At 44.7% G+C, this 21,703-nt stretch overlaps 1 protein-coding gene across 1 annotated transcript in view; it reads right to left on the bottom strand.

The window, feature by feature from the left end:
* Positions 1-21,703, bottom strand: part of LOC135702002 (zwei Ig domain protein zig-8-like) — a 213,237-nt gene that overhangs the window by 50,021 nt on the left and 141,513 nt on the right. Inside the window, exons 3-4 of the mRNA XM_065222952.1 lie at positions 1,824-2,083; positions 1,422-1,538 (exon numbers count right to left, since the gene is read on the bottom strand). Of these exons, the coding sequence (XP_065079024.1) occupies positions 1,422-1,538; positions 1,824-2,083 (377 nt within the window). The remainder of the gene's footprint in view (positions 1-1,421; positions 1,539-1,823; positions 2,084-21,703) is intronic.

Here is a 21,703-nt window from a genome sequence, read left to right as displayed (position 1 = left end):
ACAACTTTCTGTTACTTTTAAAAGCTACTTTCAAGCTGGCCAATATCTCGAGATATTACTTCGTGTACACTAGCGCTACGTAGTGAATACATTCTGATCTAACTGCCTATCCTATTGACCTTGGTGTCCAGAACAACTTTGTCGAAGAAAGTTACCTTATAGCTTGCCAAAATCTCGAGATATGGGGTAACGGCTCTAATGTCGGCCTAAATGACCCTAATTTGGGCCCATTCATAAATTCAGTAGTAGCACACATTTTCATTAGCGATGGGCCCAACCATTAGCATTAGAGCCATTTCCCTTGCCACATGTTGAAATTTATTATTAGGGGAAATAGCTCTAATGTTGGCCTATGGATCTAAGATTGGGCCCATCGCTAAAAATCTGCTATTTATCAATTTTATCTAGATGAACGCGTCATTGGGACGATACTAACGGATATTTATGGACGCTATTGAAAATTTAATCGATTGCTGAATTTATGTATGGGCCCAAATTAGGAGCATTTAGGCCGACATTACATCCATTTGCCCTATCCTAAATTTATACAATAAGATATTATCAAGTCGATAACGTATAGTACTTATTGTCATCGCCGATAACGTTAACGTTTTAAGATGTTATCGTTATCGGCGTAACGATACCAGACGTTATCGCCATCGACGATGACAATTATCGACGATAATTTTTCGCGTTAACAACCCTGTTTGCAACGTACCATTTTAACTAGATAATAAACTATTTGAAACAACGTCATCAACGTCGGGGGCGGACGCATCGTTATTTTAGGCAGATTGGTATTTTAAGGGCGCCGGACAGTATTGGGTGCGATTACTTAGCTCAAATTTAAGGAACACTTAATTTAACAGCACTGATTTTTAGCCACGGGCTAGTTCATCAGAAAGGCGATGAAGAGAATCGATCATTGATTTTCTTTACGCAATTAGCTCAATAAATCAAGATGGCCTGAGGCTGTCGAATCGGCACGTGAAGCATTCCATATTGACAAAAAGTACATCTCTTCTAAAAATGTGTCACAGTTCGCAGTTCTCAACTGCCACTATTCGCATAGCAGTTCCACGTCCTGTGGAGCACACAATAATGTTACGCGAATAGCGGTCGTCAAGGATTTTTCCGTGGGATTAGCAATTCACATAAGGGGCCAAGGCCGTTGAATCTGGGTCATATTTGAGGTCCGTTTATTCAAACTCGTAAAAACGTAGACAATTTGAATAAATGCCGCTCATATATGAGAAAATGTCAGTCAAATGTGCATGACATTCACTTATATTTGAGTAAACATTTTCTCAGTCCATGAGTGACCTGCGTTTTTGCGAGTTTCGTTAAACGCATCTGAAATATGAGCCAGTTTGAACGGCCGTATGGAAGTAATGGATCTGCTCCAATCACAAAACACTCACCTGTAACGACCAGTCGTCCGTCTGTGCATTGTGCACACTCTGGAACCTTTGGTCCGATGTGTATGTAAATCTACCTACGGTTAGAAGATGAATGTCTCGATGTCGAACCCAGGAAACCTGTCGGTGGAAATGCAAAGAAGACAAGTTCAATATACACATCCAGGGAAAACTTGAATGGTTTCAATTTTGCAAAATCTCTTTTCGCATGTCACACAGAAGGGCCAGAAAGCCTGCAATCACAGCAAGTATCCATTGTGCTCCGAATCCTTGAGGATTGATACCTTTCATTGTCTGTAAATCCCAAAACTAATCCCAAACAGCAATCTTTTACACACACACACACACACACACACACACACACCCCCTCCCACCACCCACATTGCTTCGATTTAAAATGCTTACCGTTTTGTTGCCCAGGTTCTTCACCCGACAGTTCAGATAGGCCGTTTTTCCGACCAGGGCCGTGATGTTCTTCGAGGCTGATAAATCAAAGTACGGCCCCCGGTCCAGCGGTGTCCGGAGCAGATTGCTTTCATCCGAGTCGTAAATCTCGTTCTCGGCAACGTCGACCTGGTCTGGGGGCTCCAGCAGGTGCTGCTCGGCCGATGAGGACGAATGATACTGACCGTGCTCGTCAACCGAGTGCAGTGTGTTTGTTATACCTGAGAAGGGAGAGAAAAGGGAGAGACAATCGGTTTAGTGTGGAAGGTTGTGTGTTGGTCGTGCCGAAACGGTGATTTAGTGGCAGGTTACGGGTAGAGGGTATCGGTTTAATGGGACAGCGACGTGTTTGATCTGTTGGAGTGAAATTTATTAACTCCGTTCTGAGATTGAAATTTGTACGGAAAGGAAAACAGTTATCAAGAAATAGGTATCATTGAACAAAATAGTCAACCCATTTTAAAGCGTGAAATGTCTCATTTGTGGTAAGCAGGACAATGATGAAACTGAAATTGAAATCTTAAAAGCAGCTGATTTAGGTATATGAGGTAGTTTAGTTTAAAAAAAATGTTATATTCAGCATTTTGGGAACTACAATTTGATTTTCTTATCTTCAACAAATTACCCTGTGCATTGATCAGCGAGTGTATCGGGCGTCGTTGTGCCAATTTGGTCGTGACACATTTCGAGTATGAGAGGGTGTTGGCAGTTTACGCAAAAGTGCCTGAGTAAAATGCAAGTACTTTCGATGATAACCCGTAGATGCGATAGTGAAGATGTATACCCATATTCTCGTTTATGTCCGGTCGGGTTTGCCTTACTGAAACATTTTTATTTGATTTTGGGTGGGGGATCGGTTTCGGGTGAAAACGAGCATATGAGTGATAATATTAAGTTAACGTTAGGATAATGTTGAAATATTGAGAAATGTATCGCTTCAGTTTGAGAAGTACTTCACTTCGCAACGGATGAATCATTCTGATGGCCCACATGGGCACCATGGGTTGGCAGGATCCAATATGGGTTTGCTTGATGTTTATAAAATACTATCAGTTAAAACTGTATTTTTGAGCTTTATCTCAATATTTTCTTTGGTGTTTCCTAGTAGATCTAGATAGAGCTGGAATTAGGGCGTAACAGCTTTTGTAAACAATGACTTCTATCGATGATTTCTAGGAATTTAAGGCACGCCCACGCAGACCAACTTAACCATCGGATAGGGGAAGTCTTTCCCTACCCTATGAGGATGTTGGTTTGTGTGGGCGAGCCCTGAATTTCTAGAAATTATCAAGAGAAGTAATTGTTTACAAAAGCTGTTAGGCCCTAATGCCAGCTCTATCTAGAGATAATCATGTTGGTGTTCGCTGATTCAAAGAATTAATGGGATAAACATTGAGCTATCCATAGTTAAGCGTTGTTGAACTTGTGGTACTTGCACAACATTTTATGTGAGTATCCAAGCAACCATACAATCACAAAATAACTTCAAATGTAGGTTCAGAGTGAGACAATGTCACTGAGGTACGATATGGTTAGTTGGGTATTCAGATGAAATTATTACTTTAAAAAACTAATCCTGGTTGTATCTCCGGGTGGTGAGCGAAACTGAAGAAGAAGAAGATGACTATACAGTAAAGGGTGATACGGTCAAAATTTGGTCAATATCAACTTGACGTATTTCTTTCAATTTTGCATTTAAAAAACCTGAACACCCCTCATTTTAAAGGTGTGTGTGTGTAGAATGTTGCTCCTATTTTGATTTTGGAATTCACTCTTCAGTTGTCAAAATGCCGTCCAAGCAAGAAGAGCAGCGTATCAAAATTTTGCTCGCGCATCGCGAAAATCCGAGCTACTCGCACGCAAAGTTGGCAAAATCGCTAAAAGTTGCCAAATCAACCGTTACAAATGTAATTAAAGTGTTTGGGGAACGTTTGTCGACAGCCAGGAAGTCTGGATCGGGGGGAAATCGAAAACCGGAAGCCGCTGAGACGACAAAGAGAGCTGCTGGTAGTTTCAAGCGAAACCCTAACCTCTCTCTCCGAGATGCCGCAAATAAGCTGGGTGTATCGTCTACAACCGTGCATCGAGCCAAAAAACGAGCCGGACTATCGACTTACAAGAAGGTAGTGACTCCAAATCGCGATGATAAACAAAATACGACGGCCAAAGCGCGATCCCGGAGGCTGTACACGACGATGCTGACAAAGTTTGACTGCGTGGTAATGGACGACGAAACCTACGTCAAAGCCGACTACAAGCAGCTTCCGGGACAGGAGTTTTATACGGCAAAAGGAAGGGGAAAGGTAGCAGATGTTTTCAAGCACATGAAACTGTCAAAGTTCGCAAAGAAATATCTGGTTTGGCAAGCCATCTGTACCTGTGGCTTGAAAAGCAGCATTTTCATAGCTTCCGGGACTGTCAACCAAGAAATTTACGTGAAAGAGTGTTTGAATAAACGTCTGCTGCCTTTCCTGAAGAAACACGGTTGTTCCGTACTGTTTTGGCCGGATTTGGCATCTTGCCATTACGGTAAAAAGGCCATGGAGTGGTACACCGCCAACAACGTGCAGGTGGTTCCCAAGGACAAGAACCCTCCCAACACGCCAGAGCTCCGCCCAATTGAGAAATACTGGGCTATTGTCAAGCGGAACCTAAAGAAGACCAAAAAAACTGCTAAGGGCGAGCAGCAGTTCAAGGCAAACTGGCTTTCTGCGGCGAAGAAGGTGGACAAGGTGGCTGTACAAAATCTGATGGTAGGGGTCAAGCGTGAGGCCCGGCAATTCGGATTTGGAAAAGCGGAAGCCTAACTGAATATTTTTCCTGAATTTTATACTAATTGAACTTGAAAAAGAAATTTAATTTGATTTTTTAAATAAACGATTTCACCGATTTACACGCGTTTTCCCTTGACCAAATTTTGACCGTATCACCCTTTATGAGTGGTATCATAGAGCCCCTTCTTGGAACGAGTGTATTGTTAATGGACCTGGTCTACGATTCAAGGTTGGCTTCTGTGATGATTGGTATAACTAGATTAAATGCAAATTAATATGATAAGTAACTGAATGACCGATATTTAAACATGCGCATTCAATCTCGAAGACTTCTATTTCTGCAGGGGGGGGGACTCCTCTCTCCGGAGAGTGCAGTCTTCGAGCGTCTGTTTGCCATGGATGTGCGGTTCAAAACGGCGTCTGTTCTCCATGTTAGGAGCGGCTGATGCCAGCGTGGGACTCTAAGCAGTGCTGTGCACGATGGTCCGCCGGCGAGACAGTGGGGGTAGGTGCAGACCCTACAAGCCAGCCGTAAAAAAAAAACAAAAGTACAAGAAGTAAGCAATGTAAATATGGACCGGAACAATCGGCATAGATTCAAGCAACGGAAACGGACTAACGGAACATGGAACTGCAAGTCTTTCAATTTCTTGGGAAGCACCCGCATTCTTTACGATTTATTGAGGGTCCGCAAGTTCGACATCGTAGCGTTGCAGGAGGTTTGCTGGAAGGGATCGTCGGTACATACGTATAGGGATGGTTATATCATCTACCAGAGCTGCGGCAATACACATGAGCTGGGTACAGCTTCATCGTGATGGGCGAAATGTAGAAGTGCGTGATTGGGTGTTGGCCAATCGATAGCAGAATGTGCAAGTTTCTTCAATGTCAGCATAATCAACGTGCACAGCCCTAACTTAGCAAGTGACGATGACGATAAAGACGCTTTTTACGCGCAGCTGGAACGGGAATACGACAGCTGCCCAAGCCATGACGTCAAAATCGTCATCGGAGATCTTAACGCTCAGGTCGGCCAGCAGGAGGAATTCAGACCGGCTATAGGAAAGTTCAGTGCTCACCAGCTAACGAACACCAACGGCCTTAGACTCATCGATTTCGCCGCCTCTAAGAACATCGCCATACGTAGTACCTACTTCCAGCATAACCTCCCATATCGGTATACCTGGAGATCACCGCAGCAGACAGAATAGCAAATCGACCACGTTTTGATCGACGGAAGGCACTACCTTCTAATGGTCAAGGTGCGCCAAAAACTTTCCGTTGCCAACAACATTCGGTACCGACGCCCGCCACGATACAATCTGGAGCGACTGAAACTGCCCGAAGTCGCAACTGAGTACGTGCCATGCTTCGACGCAGCGTTGCCGGATGAGGGAGAGCTCACCGAAGCCCCTCTTAAGGACTGCTGGAGCAACGTGAAAGCAGCCATTTACAGCGCTGCTGAAGGCGCCGCCGGGTTCGTGGAGCGGAATCGACGGAACGATTGGTTCGACGAAGAGTGTCAGACGGGTTTGTACGAGAAGAACGTAGCGCGGGCGGCGATGCTTCAGCAAGGAACCCGTCATAATGTGGAGCGATATAAACAGAAGCGAAGACAGCAAACCCATCTTTTCGGTCTTCTTGGGCAACAGGACGGCCTGGATGTTTGGCAGGATACCACCTTGCGCGATGGTCACTCCGGAAAGAAGTTTGTTCAACTCCTCGTCGTTGCGGATGGCCAACTGCAGGTGACGTGGGATAATTCGGGTTTTCTTGTTGTCACGGGCGGCATTTCCTGCCAACTCGAGAACTTCAGCGGCCAGATACTCCATCACAGCAACCAGGTAGACGGGAGCACTGGCTCCAACACGCTCGGCATGGTTGCCCTTTCGGAGTAGACGGTGAATACTGTGGATTCAACTTTCCGTTGGTAAGAATCGCCCCCGACCGATGAACACGACTTACTCCGTTGACGTCCTGGATACGAAAGAGGACGAGTGAGCTGCTGCTGCATTGCAGTTGGCTCGGACTCGATAGGCGGCGAACGAATGCCGTGTTGCCAACACTATGAGTATAGTGATTGCGTAACGCTGTTGCGTAACATATGCTTGGAGTCACTAAATCCCAGGGAATATGCTTACCGTGTTGGAGTCACTAAATGTCAGAGAATATGCATGTCCCACATCTTCCCTCTTCTCCATAAAATAATAACCGTACCAAATTGAAAAATATAGACTGTAGATGAAAACAAACGAGAAAATGGGATAGAAACACTTGCTTTCTATATTTTTTTGGTTTTCAAGCATGGAAAGGAAATAAAACACTAAACTTCAAAATTCAAATAAAACAGGTGTTCTTCGCAGTTATGGGTAACAAAAGCAGTATAAAAGTGTAAGATAGAAAAAAAAAATGTTTTGAGATCATACCTTGTCATCTTCGACGCTTGGCTCACGAGTTTTTGTAGGGAGACGACGATCCTCGGGATAGTCTCCAGAAGTGCTGTTAACTCGCTTACGTCGGCACATTACAGCGAAGTGGCCCCGCTTACCGCACGCGTTGCAGGTGCGAGTTCTCGCCGGGCACCTTCTTTCATCGATATGTCCGGAGCGGCCACACATAGCACAAGTTCTCGGTGTCCCAGATGGTTTCCTATCGTCGAACTTCCGATTCTTCGAGGATCTCGAGTTATTGTCCCGATCACGTGACGCACTGTAGTTCCTTCGTTTATGGTGATTTCGTTCAATCGCCTGCACCGCTGGAGCTCCCGATGAAGTCGATGGTCCGGATTGAAAGCCTGCTTCAAAAGCCTCGTGTCTCGTAGCAGCTTGTACGACATATGCAGTGTCGTGGCCGTAGGTTCGTGCAGCCTTCGCGATGTCTTGATTCCTCATACCCTTCAGAAGTTGCGAACGAACGAACTGCATCTGATCATCCAGATGGTAGTCACACAGTCGCACCTTCTCCATCAAACGCGCATGGAAACGGACGACTGACTCCCCTTGCTGTTGACTCATGCTTAAGAAAGCATCATGTTCTGCGCCTGGATCGGCTAGGGACTTGAAATACTCGTCGATGTTTTGCACAAGCTTCTTGAAGCACTCCGGATCTTGTAGATTCGGACGTAGCTGCGCAGCTCGTACCATAGCTTGCAGGTCATCTCCCATAGCTAGGTACAAAAGCTTTGCTCTCTGCGCGGGATCTGTAGCGTTGCTGAAAGAAGCAGCGATCTCGAAGATATCCATGTAGCGACGCCAAGTCTCCCAGAGTTTGGAGGCTGGCACGTCCTTTGGGAATGTCGGCACATGGTCCCATCGGATGTGTGCGGGTTCGCTCTTCTTCTTTATGGGCTCATCGGCGGTCCATGAGCTGTTGTTAGCTTTCGCAACCTCTGGGAAATGCTTCTCTATTACTACTTCCGATAGCCGTACTATGGCATTTTCGAGACGGAGGACCCTGTCGTTCATTGTCGTACTAACTCTCTCCGTATTGCTCGAATCCTGAGCATTTTCTTTGTCAGGTTGTTCTGGATGGCTGAGCTCCGCTGTCACATGGATGTCTTCGTTTGGCTTTGTTGAATCCAACGGACATGCTGAACGTTCCTCATCGTATTCGCCTGATGAGTACTTACTGTCATCACTCGGATGAGCTCGAACATACTGTCCGGCCTCTGACATTGTCGCGGTGGAACCCGTCGCGCAAAAAAAATTGCAGAAAAGTATTTCATCAGTCTCATGCGAAGACACAAGTTCATCAGACAAACAGTAGAAGAGCTATATCAGTGCGTATTTGCTCATGATACACAATCTCCAGCAATGAAAGGTGTGACATTCGCGCAACGACAGCGAAACAACACGATTGAGCTACTCCAACAGTATGAAATTTGACATCAAACACTGTGCAACACAACCACCAAATGCGATGTGACATTTGTGCAGCGACTCCTAAGAGCCGCACGACAACAAAACAACAACATCGCCGCCAAATTCATCGGCACCGTCAGTGCGCCATTTGCGATAGATGGCAAAAACCATTCGACAGCAAAACACCCTGCACTGTGTCTCGGATTTCGCTCCGCTGCGATGTGACATTTGCGCAGCGGCCCCTGAGAGCCGCACGACAGCAAAACAACAACATCGCCATTGAAACTAGCGTATTCGTCAGTGCGCCATTTGCATTGAATAGCCTAAACCATTCAAAAGCAAAACAACCTGCACTGTGGTACACATTTTCGTTCCGCTGCAATGTGAAATTTGCGCTGCGACTCCTAAGAGCCGCACGACAGCAAAACAACGACATCGCGTGAAATCTGGCAAGTTCATCAGTGCGCCATTTGCATTGGATTGCCTGAGCCATCCAACAGCAAAACATTCTGCACTATAACACGCCATTCTTGGAAAACCAAGCTCGACGGTAGCCAAATCTGTTGCACACACACACATACTGCACAAAATTCTGGCTAAAACACTCGCGTAGAAAACGTAGGAAAAAAGAAATAACACAATTTGCGATTTCAATTATTTCACTTCACTTCACTTTCAAAAAAACAATGGGGGCGATTCTTCCACAGTGGATAAGAAGTGCCAGGAAATTAACCCTTTTTTTCGTCTCTCGGCAACGAAAAAGGTCTGGCAGGATCGCCATTTTGTGGATTCAACTTTCCGTTGGGAAGAATCGCCCCCGACCGATGAGCACGACTTACTCCGTTGACGTCCTGGATACGAAAGAGGACGAGTGAGCTGCTGCTGCATTGCAGTCGGCTCGGACTCGATAGGCGGCGAACGAATGCCGTGTTGCCAACACTACGAGTATAGTGATAGCGTAACGCTGTTGCGTAACATATGCTTGGAGTCACTAAATCCCAGGGAATATGCTTACCGTGTTGGAGTCACTAAATGTCAGAGAATATGCATGTCCCACAAATACGACCGACTGGGAACTGTAATCCAGCGCGACTCGAACGGGACTTTGCCTTTCCCTTGACTTTGCCTCCTTTGCCACGGCCAGACATTGTTGGATGTAGATAAGGTGAACCGATTTAAAAATAACACGAGCAGCCGAATGCTGAAACTGTAATGTAGGTTAGTTGAAGTTGTAAATAGTAGTTATAAGTAGTCTCCTTTTTCCAATTCAAATCAAACCAATCCCACCAAGGTGGTCATACTTTAAAACAGGCCTGATAGGACTAGGAACGGTAAATAATAATTAAAATCTCAAATGTACTAAAGTTGAAAAGACGCATCTGTGTTACATGAAAATTCATACATGTAAACCACACAAACACAAGAACTAAAGATCATTTAAAGTCAGAAAAGTCAAGCAAATCCATCTTTTCCGGGATAAGAAGCGCCGCCTGGAAGAGCTGGAGTGCGAAGAAACGGAGCAGCTGTATCGTTCTCAAGAAACACGGAAGTTCTACAAGAACGCATCCCGCCAAGGCTTTGTGCCGCGTGCCAAAATGTGTCGGGATAAGGAAGGGGGTATCTTAACGGACGAACGTGAGGTGATTGAAAGGTGGAAGCAGCACTACGATGAACATCTGAACGGCGCAGAGGCGGAGGACCAAGGCGGCAGGAAGAATGGCTTCGTTGGCGAGGCGGAGGACCAAGGCGGCAGGAGGAATGGCTTCGTTGATACAGCGGATGAGGGGGACATGCCAGCTCCCACGATAGGTGAAGTTAAGGATGCTATCCGACAGCTTAAGAACAACAAAGCAGCAGGGAAAGATGGTATCGGAGCGGAACTTATCAAAATGGGCCCGGATAAAGTTGGCCACTTGTCTGCACCGACTGATAGTCAGGATCTGGGATACAGAACAGCTACCGGAGGAGTGGAAAGAGGGAGTCATATGCCCAGTATATAAAAAAGACGACAAACTAGAATGTGAGAACTATCGAGCGATCACTATTCTTAACGCGACCTACAAAGTGCTTTCCCAGATCATCTTTCGCCGTTTATCGCCGCTAGCAAGCAGATTTGTGGGAAGTTATCAAGCCGGTTTCGTGGACGGCCAATCGACAACGGACCAAATCTTTACGTTGCGGCAAATCCTCCAAAAGTGTCCTGAATATCAAGTCCGTACGCACCACCACGCATCGATTTCAAGGCCGCTTATGATACTATTGACCGTGAAGATCTACATAAGATTATGGACGAGAATGGTTTTCCCGGGAAGCTGACCAGCCTGATCAGGACTACGATCGATGGTGTACAGCGCTGCGTGAAGATATCGGGTGCATTACCGGACTCGTTTGAAACTCGCAAAGGACTTCGACAAGGCGATGGTCTTTCCTGCCTCCTGTTCAACATTGCGCTAGAAGGTGTTATGAAACGTGCGGGCTTTAACATGCGGGCCACGATCTTCAATAAGTCCAGCCAGTTCATATGCTTCGCTGACGACGTGGACATTGTCGGAAGAACGTTTTAGGCCGTGGCGAAGTAGTACACCAGGCTGAAACGTGAAACAGAGAAGGTTGGATTAAAGGTGAATACGCCGAAGACAAAGTATCTGTTAGCTGGAGGAACCGAGCGGGATAGGGCCCGCATAGGCAGAAGCATGACAATCGACGGAGATGAGTTCGAGGTGGTGGATGAATGTATGTACCTCGGATCATTGGTGACGTCGGATAACAACTGCAGCAGAGAAATTCGTCGGCGTATTATTGCCGGAAGTCGTGCTTACTACGGACTCCACAAGACCCTGAGGTCGGGTAAAATTCACCACGCTGATAAGACCGGTAGTTGTCTACGGGCACAAGACGTGCACGATGATCGAGGAGGACCTGCAAGCACTAGGTGTTTTCGAACGACGAGTGCTTAGGACCATCTTTGGCGGGGTATGTGAGAACGGTGTATGGACGTGAAGGACGAACCACGAGCTGGCGCAACTCAATGGCGAACCCTGTATCCAGAATGTTGCGAAAGCTGGACGGGTACGATGGGCGGGACACGTTTTAAGAATGCCGGACAACAATCCCGCTAAAATGGTATTGTAATGGAGCACAGCGAGCAAGGTGGTTAGACCAAGTGGAGCAGGATGTTGGAAGTGTGGGATGATCAAGAAATTGGAGACAAGCAACCACGGACCGAGTGAATTGGCGAACGCGTCAAATATGGTGCTGGCACGGTAAGGCACCATCAAGGCACCCAATTGAAGCGATTTGGATGGGGAGAGTGAAGATGTCAACTCCCTGTTGCTAACATTTCGTGGATAAAAGGCGGGCTCTTCTCGGCATTCATTGGGGCATCTTCCTGTTGAATGGCTTGTTTTCTGACCAATTGGGTTATCAAGTTGTTGGAAGGAGATTCTTAACTATTCTATTATATGGTCTTTAGGACCCTCCCATCGGACGATATCTCCTTTAAGCTTCCGGATCGAAGGTTCTCTAGTGTCGTTCCAGGCGGACGTCCACGAGTCATAGAAAGCTTTGTTGACCCACTTTTCTGGACTGGTACTGTACGTACCAAGGCCTGCCTGCCAGGTAGTCGGCCTTGACGTTGCCACGTACCCCTCAATTACTCAGGATCCAAACAAAGGTAGTGTCTTGTGGAGCATACCTTTGGATACCTTGGATCCACGGGTGTTTGGAGATGTCTGAATTGAAGGCTTCCACTATACTAGCCGAGTCGGTAAATACAGCGATCGGATTGCCGGAGGGGGTTGGAGCATTGGATTGGACGCTTTTAGCAGACTAATAGCTGCGGTCATCTTAGCCCTTAGCCTTATATTTTTCGTTTTGATGTTGGGTTATCGATTTGGAGATTTTTAGGGAGCTGGCTTTGACCCAATGAACCATGCTCCTCACTGTAGGGAGCTCTTGGTGGGTCCACTTTATCAGGAGTTGGTTGGCCTCCAATAAGAGGAACCCTTCCTCGCCTTTGGTTGTCTCGTCCAGCTTGATTGTTCTACAGCTGATCGTGTTTGCCATGAATCTTTCGAAAGGTGGAGAGCCAATTTCGATGCAATTAAAGTCAGGAATCTTTATTGCTGGATTCTTATTGCCAGGCTATCCGCGTATAAGTATACCCAAAGCTTATGGGATTTTCACTAATAGGGGTTGTGGTGGATTATCTCATTTGTTTCAATATATAAAGCTATACTGTCTTGGACAAAGTTGTTGTACTGGGTTGGATCCATAAGTCTGTGTCATTGAATTGGTTTAATTGGGAATTACGCCGCTAGAGATGCTTCACTTTTATGTTTATTATGACGGGCACTATGATGTATGGAACTTGGGTCCAACATAGAATATTTTGTGATCCTGGCCATACAGAAAGTTCCTGTTTTTTGAAAACTTGTTCTGGTGACCAAGTCCTTTTGGATGGTGGTCATAAAGGGTGATACGGTCAAAATTTGGTCAATATCAACTTGACGTATTTCTTTCAATTTTGCATTTAAAAAAACTGAACACCCCTCATTTTGAAGGTGTGTGTGTGTAGAATGTTGCTCCTATTTTGATTTTGGAATTCACTCTTTAGTTGTCAAAATGCCGTCCAAGCAAGAAGAGCAGCGTATCAAAATTTTGCTCGCGCATCGCGAAAATCCGAGCTACTCGCACGCAAAGTTGGCAAAATCGCTAAAAGTTTCCAAATCAACCGTTACAAATGTAATTAAAGTGTTTGGGGAACGTTTGTCGACAGCCAGGAAGTCTGGATGGGGGGGAAATCGAAAACCGGAAGCCGCTGAGACGACAAAGAGAGTTGCCGGTAGTTTCAAGCGAAACCCTAACCTCTCTCTCCGAGATGCCGCAAATAAGCTGGGTGTATCGTCTACAACCGTGCATCGAGCCAAAAAACGAGCCGGACTATCGACTTACAAGAAGGTAGTGACTCCAAATCGCGATGATAAACAAAATACGACGGCCAAAGCGCGATCCCGGAGGCTGTACACGACGATGCTGACGAAGTTTGACTGCGTGGTAATGGACGACGAAACCTACGTCAAAGCCGACTACAAGCAGCTTCCAGGACAGGAGTTTTATACGGCAAAAGGAAGGGGAAAGGTAGCAGATGTTTTCAAGCACATGAAACTGTCAAAGTTCGCAAAGAAATATCTGGTTTGGCAAGCCATCTGTACCTGTGGCTTGAAAAGCAGCATTTTCATAGCTTCCGGGACTGTCAACCAAGAAATTTACGTGAAAGAGTGTTTGAATAAACGTCTGCTGCCTTTCCTGAAGAAACACGGTTGTTCCGTACTGTTTTGGTCGGATTTGGCATCTTGCCATTACGGTAAAAAGGCCATGGAGTGGTACGCCGCCAACAACGTGCAGGTGGTTCCCAAGGACAAGAACCCTCCCAACACGCCAGAGCTCCGCCCAATTGAGAAATACTGGGCTATTGTCAAGCGGAACCTAAAGAAGACCAAAAAACTGCTAAGGGCGAGCAGCAGTTCAAGGCAAACTGGCTTTCTGCGGCGAAGAAGGTGGACAAGGTGGCTGTACAAAATCTGATGGCAGGGGTCAAGCGTAAGGCCCGGCAATTCGGATTTGGAAAAGCGGAAACCTAACTGAATATTGTTCCTGAATTTTATACTAATTGAACTTGAAAAAGAAATTTAATTTGATTTTTTAAATAAACGATTTCACCGATTTACACGCGTTTTCCCTTGACCAAATTTTGACCGTATCACCCTTTATTATTAGCAATGCAATGCTGGGAGTGGATGGTAGTAGACCGATTGATATCCTGATCAGGGCTGGCAATTTCATTTTCAATGTCACTATCATTTGATGAGAAAACAATGGTAGAGTTTTCTTCAAAATCTCATCGAATTTTTTGTCATGACAGAATGTGACAGTGTGTTGATCATCGTAATTACTAGCTCATTTAATGTTATTTAAGTTATTTGTACTGAGGAAATCTTAATAATATATTCACTCTACCGATTACATACGGTTGTTTGCTTAAATTCATCTAAATCAGTTAGAAATGTCAAATCGCATAAGAATTATTCTCATGAGTGCTTGATCATTGAAAAATGACAAGAAAGCTAATGATATGTAGTTTCGTCTCGTGATAGTGAGAGGACCTGTTTTTTCATCGTCACATGACGGTCGTGTTATTTACCAGCTCTGATCCTGATTGCCTGATTGTGTGTGGAGGCTAGCTTTTTATTTAGTTGGTCCTGGGCTAAACATGTGATTTAAATGCCGTATGTCAGCTTTGAGTTTATAATGAGTCGAGTGGGTCGATTGCTTGAAGGATCTTTGTCGTTTTCCTCATATTGCCTTGGTGCTTCTGGGTACGTAAATCCTATGTCAACCCGATTGTGTTGGATCGCGTTTCCTTTCATATATTCTGGGCATTTGCGGCTGCCGACAGAATGCTCACTGGATTTGCATCGGAAGCAATAAGGGGGCTCGAACATCGGACCTTTTTAACGATCTCATATATTGCTTGCCACAGCTACCGCAGGTTTCTTCATTATGTTGACATCTCTGCCTGGTGTGACCGAATAGGTAACACTGGTAGCAGAGCAATAGGTACAGGGTAATATGGTCCTAATCCTTTGGTATCCGATGTCTATGTGTTCCACTGATGGTAAGGATAACCGTCGGGGTGAGTTTGGTGTCTTTTCCTACCTTTCATGTGATACGTCGAATCAAGAGTTTAGTCTGGGGTGGTGAGAAACTTTCACTGCTGTGCCGTCTATTAGCTGATTCATGGATAAAAGTCGATCCAGGTTGGTATCTGATTGTTAGGGCAGAGGTTCTCCACTGGGCCTCAGGGATAGCGCCTTCGATTTTTCCGTTAATCCGTTGTTCGATAGACTGGCGGGAAGCGGCACCGGTGGTGTAGTGGTAAGCGTGATTACCTCTCACCCCAGCAGGCCTGGGTGCAATCCCAGTCGGCACCGCCGGGATGTTCTGAGGGATAACATCTCTGATCACGGGAAGTAAAGCCGTTTGGCCCCGGTTCATGAGTTGATGACTCGATAGGTAGGGTCTAGGTGTGGGAGCTGCCTTCCTGGCGTCGGTTGGTATTCAGCACGGAAAACAAGATCGACGAAAAACAAATCAAGGAAAAAAAGATAGACTGGTGGAGTAAAAACGAGTGATCCGGGAGTTTGCCGTTTACTGGTTGCAGTTTTAGTATACTATTAGTTCGCCGTGGTTTCCGTCTTCCCCTTCTTCTTCGCATTTCAAGCTTATTGCTTATCACATTTTAGCTATCGCGTGCTCTCAACCATGCTTGGCATACACAGTTTTGGTCACGAACTGCTCATTTGCTAATAACTTTGCACACAGTTGACGGAACATAGTTCTTTTTGAAGTAGTAGATAGAATAGAGTGTAAGCTTGTTATAGAGATGTAAAAAAAGTATATTTTAATGCTAGTAGTAAACTGTATTTGTTTTTGCATTCTAAAAATGAGGTGAGAAATGCTCACTACACATCTCGGAATTGAAGTGTTAAATTGATTAGTGTTGATTCAAATGTTAAGCTTTACCTACTTTTCGCATATCTATAGTAAACTATGAGCCTAATCTATCAATTACTTTAAAGAAAATTAAATTTCAACATTTGAGTGAAAAGTTATTACCAAATGAGCAGTTGGTGTGTACAACTGTGCATGCCAAGCATGCTCTCAACTTAGTGCTCTAGATGCACTGTCACTGTTATTAATTGAGAGTTTTCGATGCCTGTACCATTTTTGCATTAGTATAATTGTGTGCCAAGTACAATCATACTATATGCCCACAGAAGTCGAGAAATTTTCCAGCCCGAAAAATTCCCAGACCAGACCGGTAATCAAACCTCCAGCATGGTCTTGTTTTGTAGCTGCGGAGTCGGAGTCAGAGTCGGATTTGGAGTTGAACTCGTAGGGTATTTCGCTGAAATTTTTGCCATCTCCGGTTACGATGGCCACTTTCAGCTGTTGGCAAAGCCTACCCATACATCAGTCGCTGAGTTCAGCATCGCGCCCGACACGGACAACCTCAAGATCAACATGTCTTTCTCCTGGGAGGAACTCCAGCACGCACTAAGCCGCTGCAACGGCAATTGGGTATCAGCTTTAAAAAACTGCTTCTTGAGGGCAAGTGTTTTATGCTTAAGATGCTCAACCAACTCTGGGTCTCGGATACCTACCCGTTGATGTGGAAGGAGAGTCTCGTCGTGCTCATCCCGAAGGCAAACGAAAAAGACAGGGGCACATCTAAGTTCCGGCCGATCGCTCTGGTAAAAAGGTAAATGAATCATTAAACAATGACGATGTTCCGTAATAAGTAAAAAAAATCTCCTTAACATAGATCGAGTTGCTCCTTAATTGATTGATCAAAATACGTTAAAAATCTTAAAATGCTCAGTAAGTATTTAAAGTACGCTCCCTAAAATAGAGACAACTGTACATAAAGCATTTGAAAATGCTCCTTAGTATGCACCGCTTTGCACCATTTTGAAGTGTAATTGTACCATATATCATCGGAAAACCTGCTGTAGAAAGGTTAATAAGTACCATGAAATCAGCTGAAATGTTCAGTAAATCATTGTTTGCATTTGTGCATTGTTGCCACTTTGGGGAACTTTGCCACTTTGGGGAACGTCCTCAAGGAAGCTTACGACCAGGAACACCACGTTGAAATCATCTCATTGGACATCTCCAAGGCCTTCAGCCGGACGTGGACGCCAGCCGTCCTGGAAAAACTTACAAACTTGGCCAACAAACCGATACTTATCTTAACCGACTCACACAGCGTCGTTCAAGCGATCACCTCGGAAGCACAAAACCACCCATGGATCCAGGCGATTATCAAGTACGCCCCATCGAACACCGTGAACACATGGATTCCCGGACACTGCGGAGTGGCAGGTAACGAGTCTGCTGATCACCTTGCCGGAGCCGGGTCATCGGGTCCAAGACTCACCGATAGGGTACTCCTATAGGACGTCAAGCGGTAGATTATGCGGACCATTCGAGCGGCATTGGAGGCCGAGTGATTCCGCAACAGAACTGCCCTTATCCGCAAAGTCAAAGGGTCAACTAAATCATGGAGCGAACAGGGCAACCTGAGGGATTAACACGTGATTTCGCAGCTTCGGACCGGGCACACCAAACTATACTATAACTATGGTGGCCTGCCGTTCCGTAGAAGCTGCATCATCTGCGGGGTACCGTACACCGTTGAAAACATCCTATGTAACTGCTCGGAGTTCCACAAACTTCGGGAGTCGCTCTGACTAACTTCCAGCATCAGGGATCTACTCGGGAATGATACTCCGGCCTCGGCAGCACTAGTAACCTTCTTAAAAGAAGCCAAAATCTACCACTTGGTATAGCAGGAATTTCTTTCGGCCATCGGGACATCTCAGCTGGATGGATTTTCCTTAGGGGAAATGTTGGCTTCGGCAATACCTTAACCTATTATCGTCAGGGGGTAGACAAAGTCCTAGAGCACTCAAATTTGGCCAATAGTTGCTCTGAAACACAATGTATCCACATGCTCTGTTGAGCTCTCAAGGACGTTGTTAACCCCCCTAACGATGATAGGTTAAGGTATTGCCGAAGCCAACTTTTCCCCTATTAGATCCATGCCAGCTGAGCTCTATTTTCTTCGGATTATTTGTTTGTAGCTTGATTAAAAATCATTTTGTTTTCTGTTGTTCCTCTGTTTCACTATTTAATATATATATTTTTTTCCATATAAGTTGAAAAGCCATCAACAAAGTTGCAGAGACGAACCAGCCAACGGTTGAAAGTCTCTATAATAAAGAAATCAATCAATCAATCAACCAAAGTTATTTAAAAAATGTTAATATACCATGTATTTAAAGATAACCCACTCTGAGGCCTCTCTTTTCTCCGGAGATGCACTTGCCATAGACTAAAAATCTCCTTAATAAAGAATTAATAAAAACCCTTCATCTATATAGGAAACATTCATAAATGCAGCATATTTTTCACCGATTTTAGACCCCCTTCCCCTTTTTCACTCGAAAAAACATTTGATAGCCTTTTTCAATTTCAACAAAGTACCGTGCCGATTCAAATTTCGGACACTTAAACTCGAATTTCGGACACTTTTAAAAGTTTTATTATCTCGGTCGAATATGATCCACATGTCTTGTAAATTTTAAATTTTTTAGACTAGTGCCCTCCACGATCATCTAACATTATTACTTTGTTTCTAACTGGATGTAATATTTAATTAAAAATGAAAGTGTCCGAAATTTGAATCGTCCGAAATTTGAATCGGAACGGTATGCGGAAAAATATCTGTTCAAAATGAAGACATCTTTGCAAATCGCAGCATCGAAAATAACGCGACATTAATGGTGTAGAATGTAAACAATTTACCGAATAATATAATGTTAGGTATGTACCATACAAACTACAAAACGGTGGCAAACATGGTTTTTTGACTAATTGTCAGATCTCCTTTCAACCAATTCGTCAACTAAGCGAAAATTGCGCGACTTCGCCATACACAATCCGATCCGCTGTCTGACTTGTACGTCAACCTGTTGGCCAAAACGTTCGCGATGTTTGTGCAACTTCCCCAGAAACACTGCAACCAGTTCAACAGATTTTTACTCCACCCATCTTAAATCAAATTGCTTTGATTTTACTTCTACCGATTGACCAATTGTCAATTTAGTATTACATCCACTTCACGCACGATACAACCAAGCATCAACCCAGCCTAGTTGTACAACCAGTTAACAGTGTGTGTGTGTATGGGGCACATGAGCAGATATTCGTTAACAATTTGAACAACCAAGTGTTGCAAACCAAATGGCAGTGTGTATTGTTCCCATAGCATGAAGGGTGAGATCTAGGAAAACAGTAGGGGAAATCTAGTTCGGCCTAATTGTCCATTCCCGGCCTATCGAGCACAACACATAACATATATCTATGATTTCGGCGTGAACGTGTCAAACAAACGTTTGGTACGATGCTTCTATTCAATAACTGCAACACGAAGAGTTGAAGAACGCAAAATAAGATCACGAAAACAAAAGGCGCACTTGAAGTGTGCAAAAGGCACACGCGAATTCACTTTTCATTCCGTTCGATAGACCAAAAGGAATCTCAATGGCGTTTCAATGGCTAAAAGGCCCAAGAAAACTCGTAGGCCAAGTTGAGCCGCCAGAAGCAGTTTTGCATTTTCAACAACAAAACGAATATTTCGCTACCCCCTATCAGAACTAACGGTACATATGGAAAGGTAAATAAATTTGAAAGCCATCTGTAATAATAACATTCCGTTTGGTACTAAAGTACGCTAAAGGGTGCCCCACATGAAATTGCATCACGGAAAAAAAACGCAGTAGAAAACTACCCATTGGGTATTTTCTCTTGAAAATTTGGTTATGAGTAGTTTAGAGTGTATTGTTTACACTGTATTTTTATCGCTGTCAGTTTTTCGGAAGTTGGAAAAAAATGGCGTTACCCGAAAAGCAACGTCGCGAATTGATTTTGCGCAAGCACCTAGAAAATCCTCCACTCCACAACTCGGAACCGTGCAGTCCACGGTGAGTCGTGTGATTAAACGTGACTACGAAACTTTGAGCATCGAACGGAAGGAGAAATGCGGTCAGAATAGATTTTCTATTAGTGATCAGCATCACAAGCGTGTCGTGAAAGCGTTTAACGGCAAAATACGGTGGGAACGTCACGGGCCCGGAAACTGTACACCCAAATGTTGACGAAGCCTCATTGTGTTATCATGGATTATGAAACTTACGTCAAGGCGGACTTTCGGCAGTTTCCGGGGCGACTGTTCTTCCCCACTCAGTACAAGTTTAATGTTCCGGGGGAAGTAAGGAAGTGGATACTTTCAAAGTTTGCCAATAAATATATGACTTGGTAAGCGATCTGCTCATATGGAAAACGAAGTGCGCCGTTCGTGACTACCGGGACTGTAAACGGGGAGATCTACCTCAAGAAGTGTCTACAGAAGTGTCTGCTTCCTCTGTTAAAGCAACACGAAGGCCATACGATCTTCTGGTCGGATCTAGCTCCGTGCCACTATTCAAATGTTGTCCTGGAGTGCTACCAAGCCAACGGGGTCACTTTCGTACCCAACGCACCGGAACTAAGGCCCATCGAAAAATACTGGGCTATTATGAAGCAGGCACTACGGAAGCATCCCAAGGAGGTCAAATCTGAGGAAGACATGAAGAAAAAGTGGAAGAAGAAGCTGCAGTCAGATGTTGTACAGAACCTAATGAGTGGAGTTAAGCGTAAGGTGCGAGCGTACGGTTATGGTATTGAAGTTGAATGAAATAAATATGCCAAAAGCTTATTAATGAGTTATATTTTATTGTCTGAAAGTTTGAAAAGGATTGGTTTACTAAGTAACTTTCTACAGCGTTTTTTACCTTTGCAATCGCCATCTGACTCGTGCCAGCTTGGAGGTGGAATTAAATAACAACAACGATGACTCAGGGTGGCGTCTACTTGGTACCAGGAAGGTATGGAAGGCAGACTGGACCGAGTACGATGACCGAAAATCACGCCGTTTGATACAGCAAAAAATAGCTGGAAAGGCTAGAAGGCGAAGGAAACAAAACTTGCTCAACAACAACAACAAAAACAACAATAACAACAACCACAACAACAACCACAACAACAACAACAACAACAACAACAACAACAACAACAACAACAACAAAAACAACAACAATAACAACAACAACAACAACAACAGCAAAAATAACAACAACCACAACAAAAATAACATATCTAACAATCATCGAAACAACAACACTAACCGTAACAGTTTCCGCAGCAGTGTTAGTCAGAATAGAAACAACCTACTGCCACCTGATCGAGAGCTTCTTGCGGCAGCGAAATATCGGTTTTCCAGACCGCCGCAGGCTAACTATCGACCCACGATGCAATTCCAACGAGGGGAAATCTTAAACCCCTACCCGGCTTGCGATGTATACCCACGTACCGTTCCAGCGCACTTGCATAACGGGATGGCTGCAACTGCATCATGCGAGGCGTGTGTATGCAGGAATTCGTGTTTTGTACGAAATTGACGCACCCCTTGGAGGAAGACAATGATCCGGCAGACCCCTACATTATCCAGGACTTGACGACTTCTCTACATCAAGGAGAGGCA

This window comes from Ochlerotatus camptorhynchus, unplaced genomic scaffold (genome assembly GCF_037179485.1).
Source record: "Ochlerotatus camptorhynchus isolate MF236.1 unplaced genomic scaffold, CSIRO-AGI_Acam_v1.1 ptg000015l, whole genome shotgun sequence".
Classification (NCBI taxonomy): Eukaryota; Metazoa; Arthropoda; class Insecta; order Diptera; family Culicidae; genus Ochlerotatus; species Ochlerotatus camptorhynchus.
The sequence above is the reverse complement of the archived record's forward strand: the minus strand, read 5'-3'. Positions and strand labels throughout refer to the sequence as shown.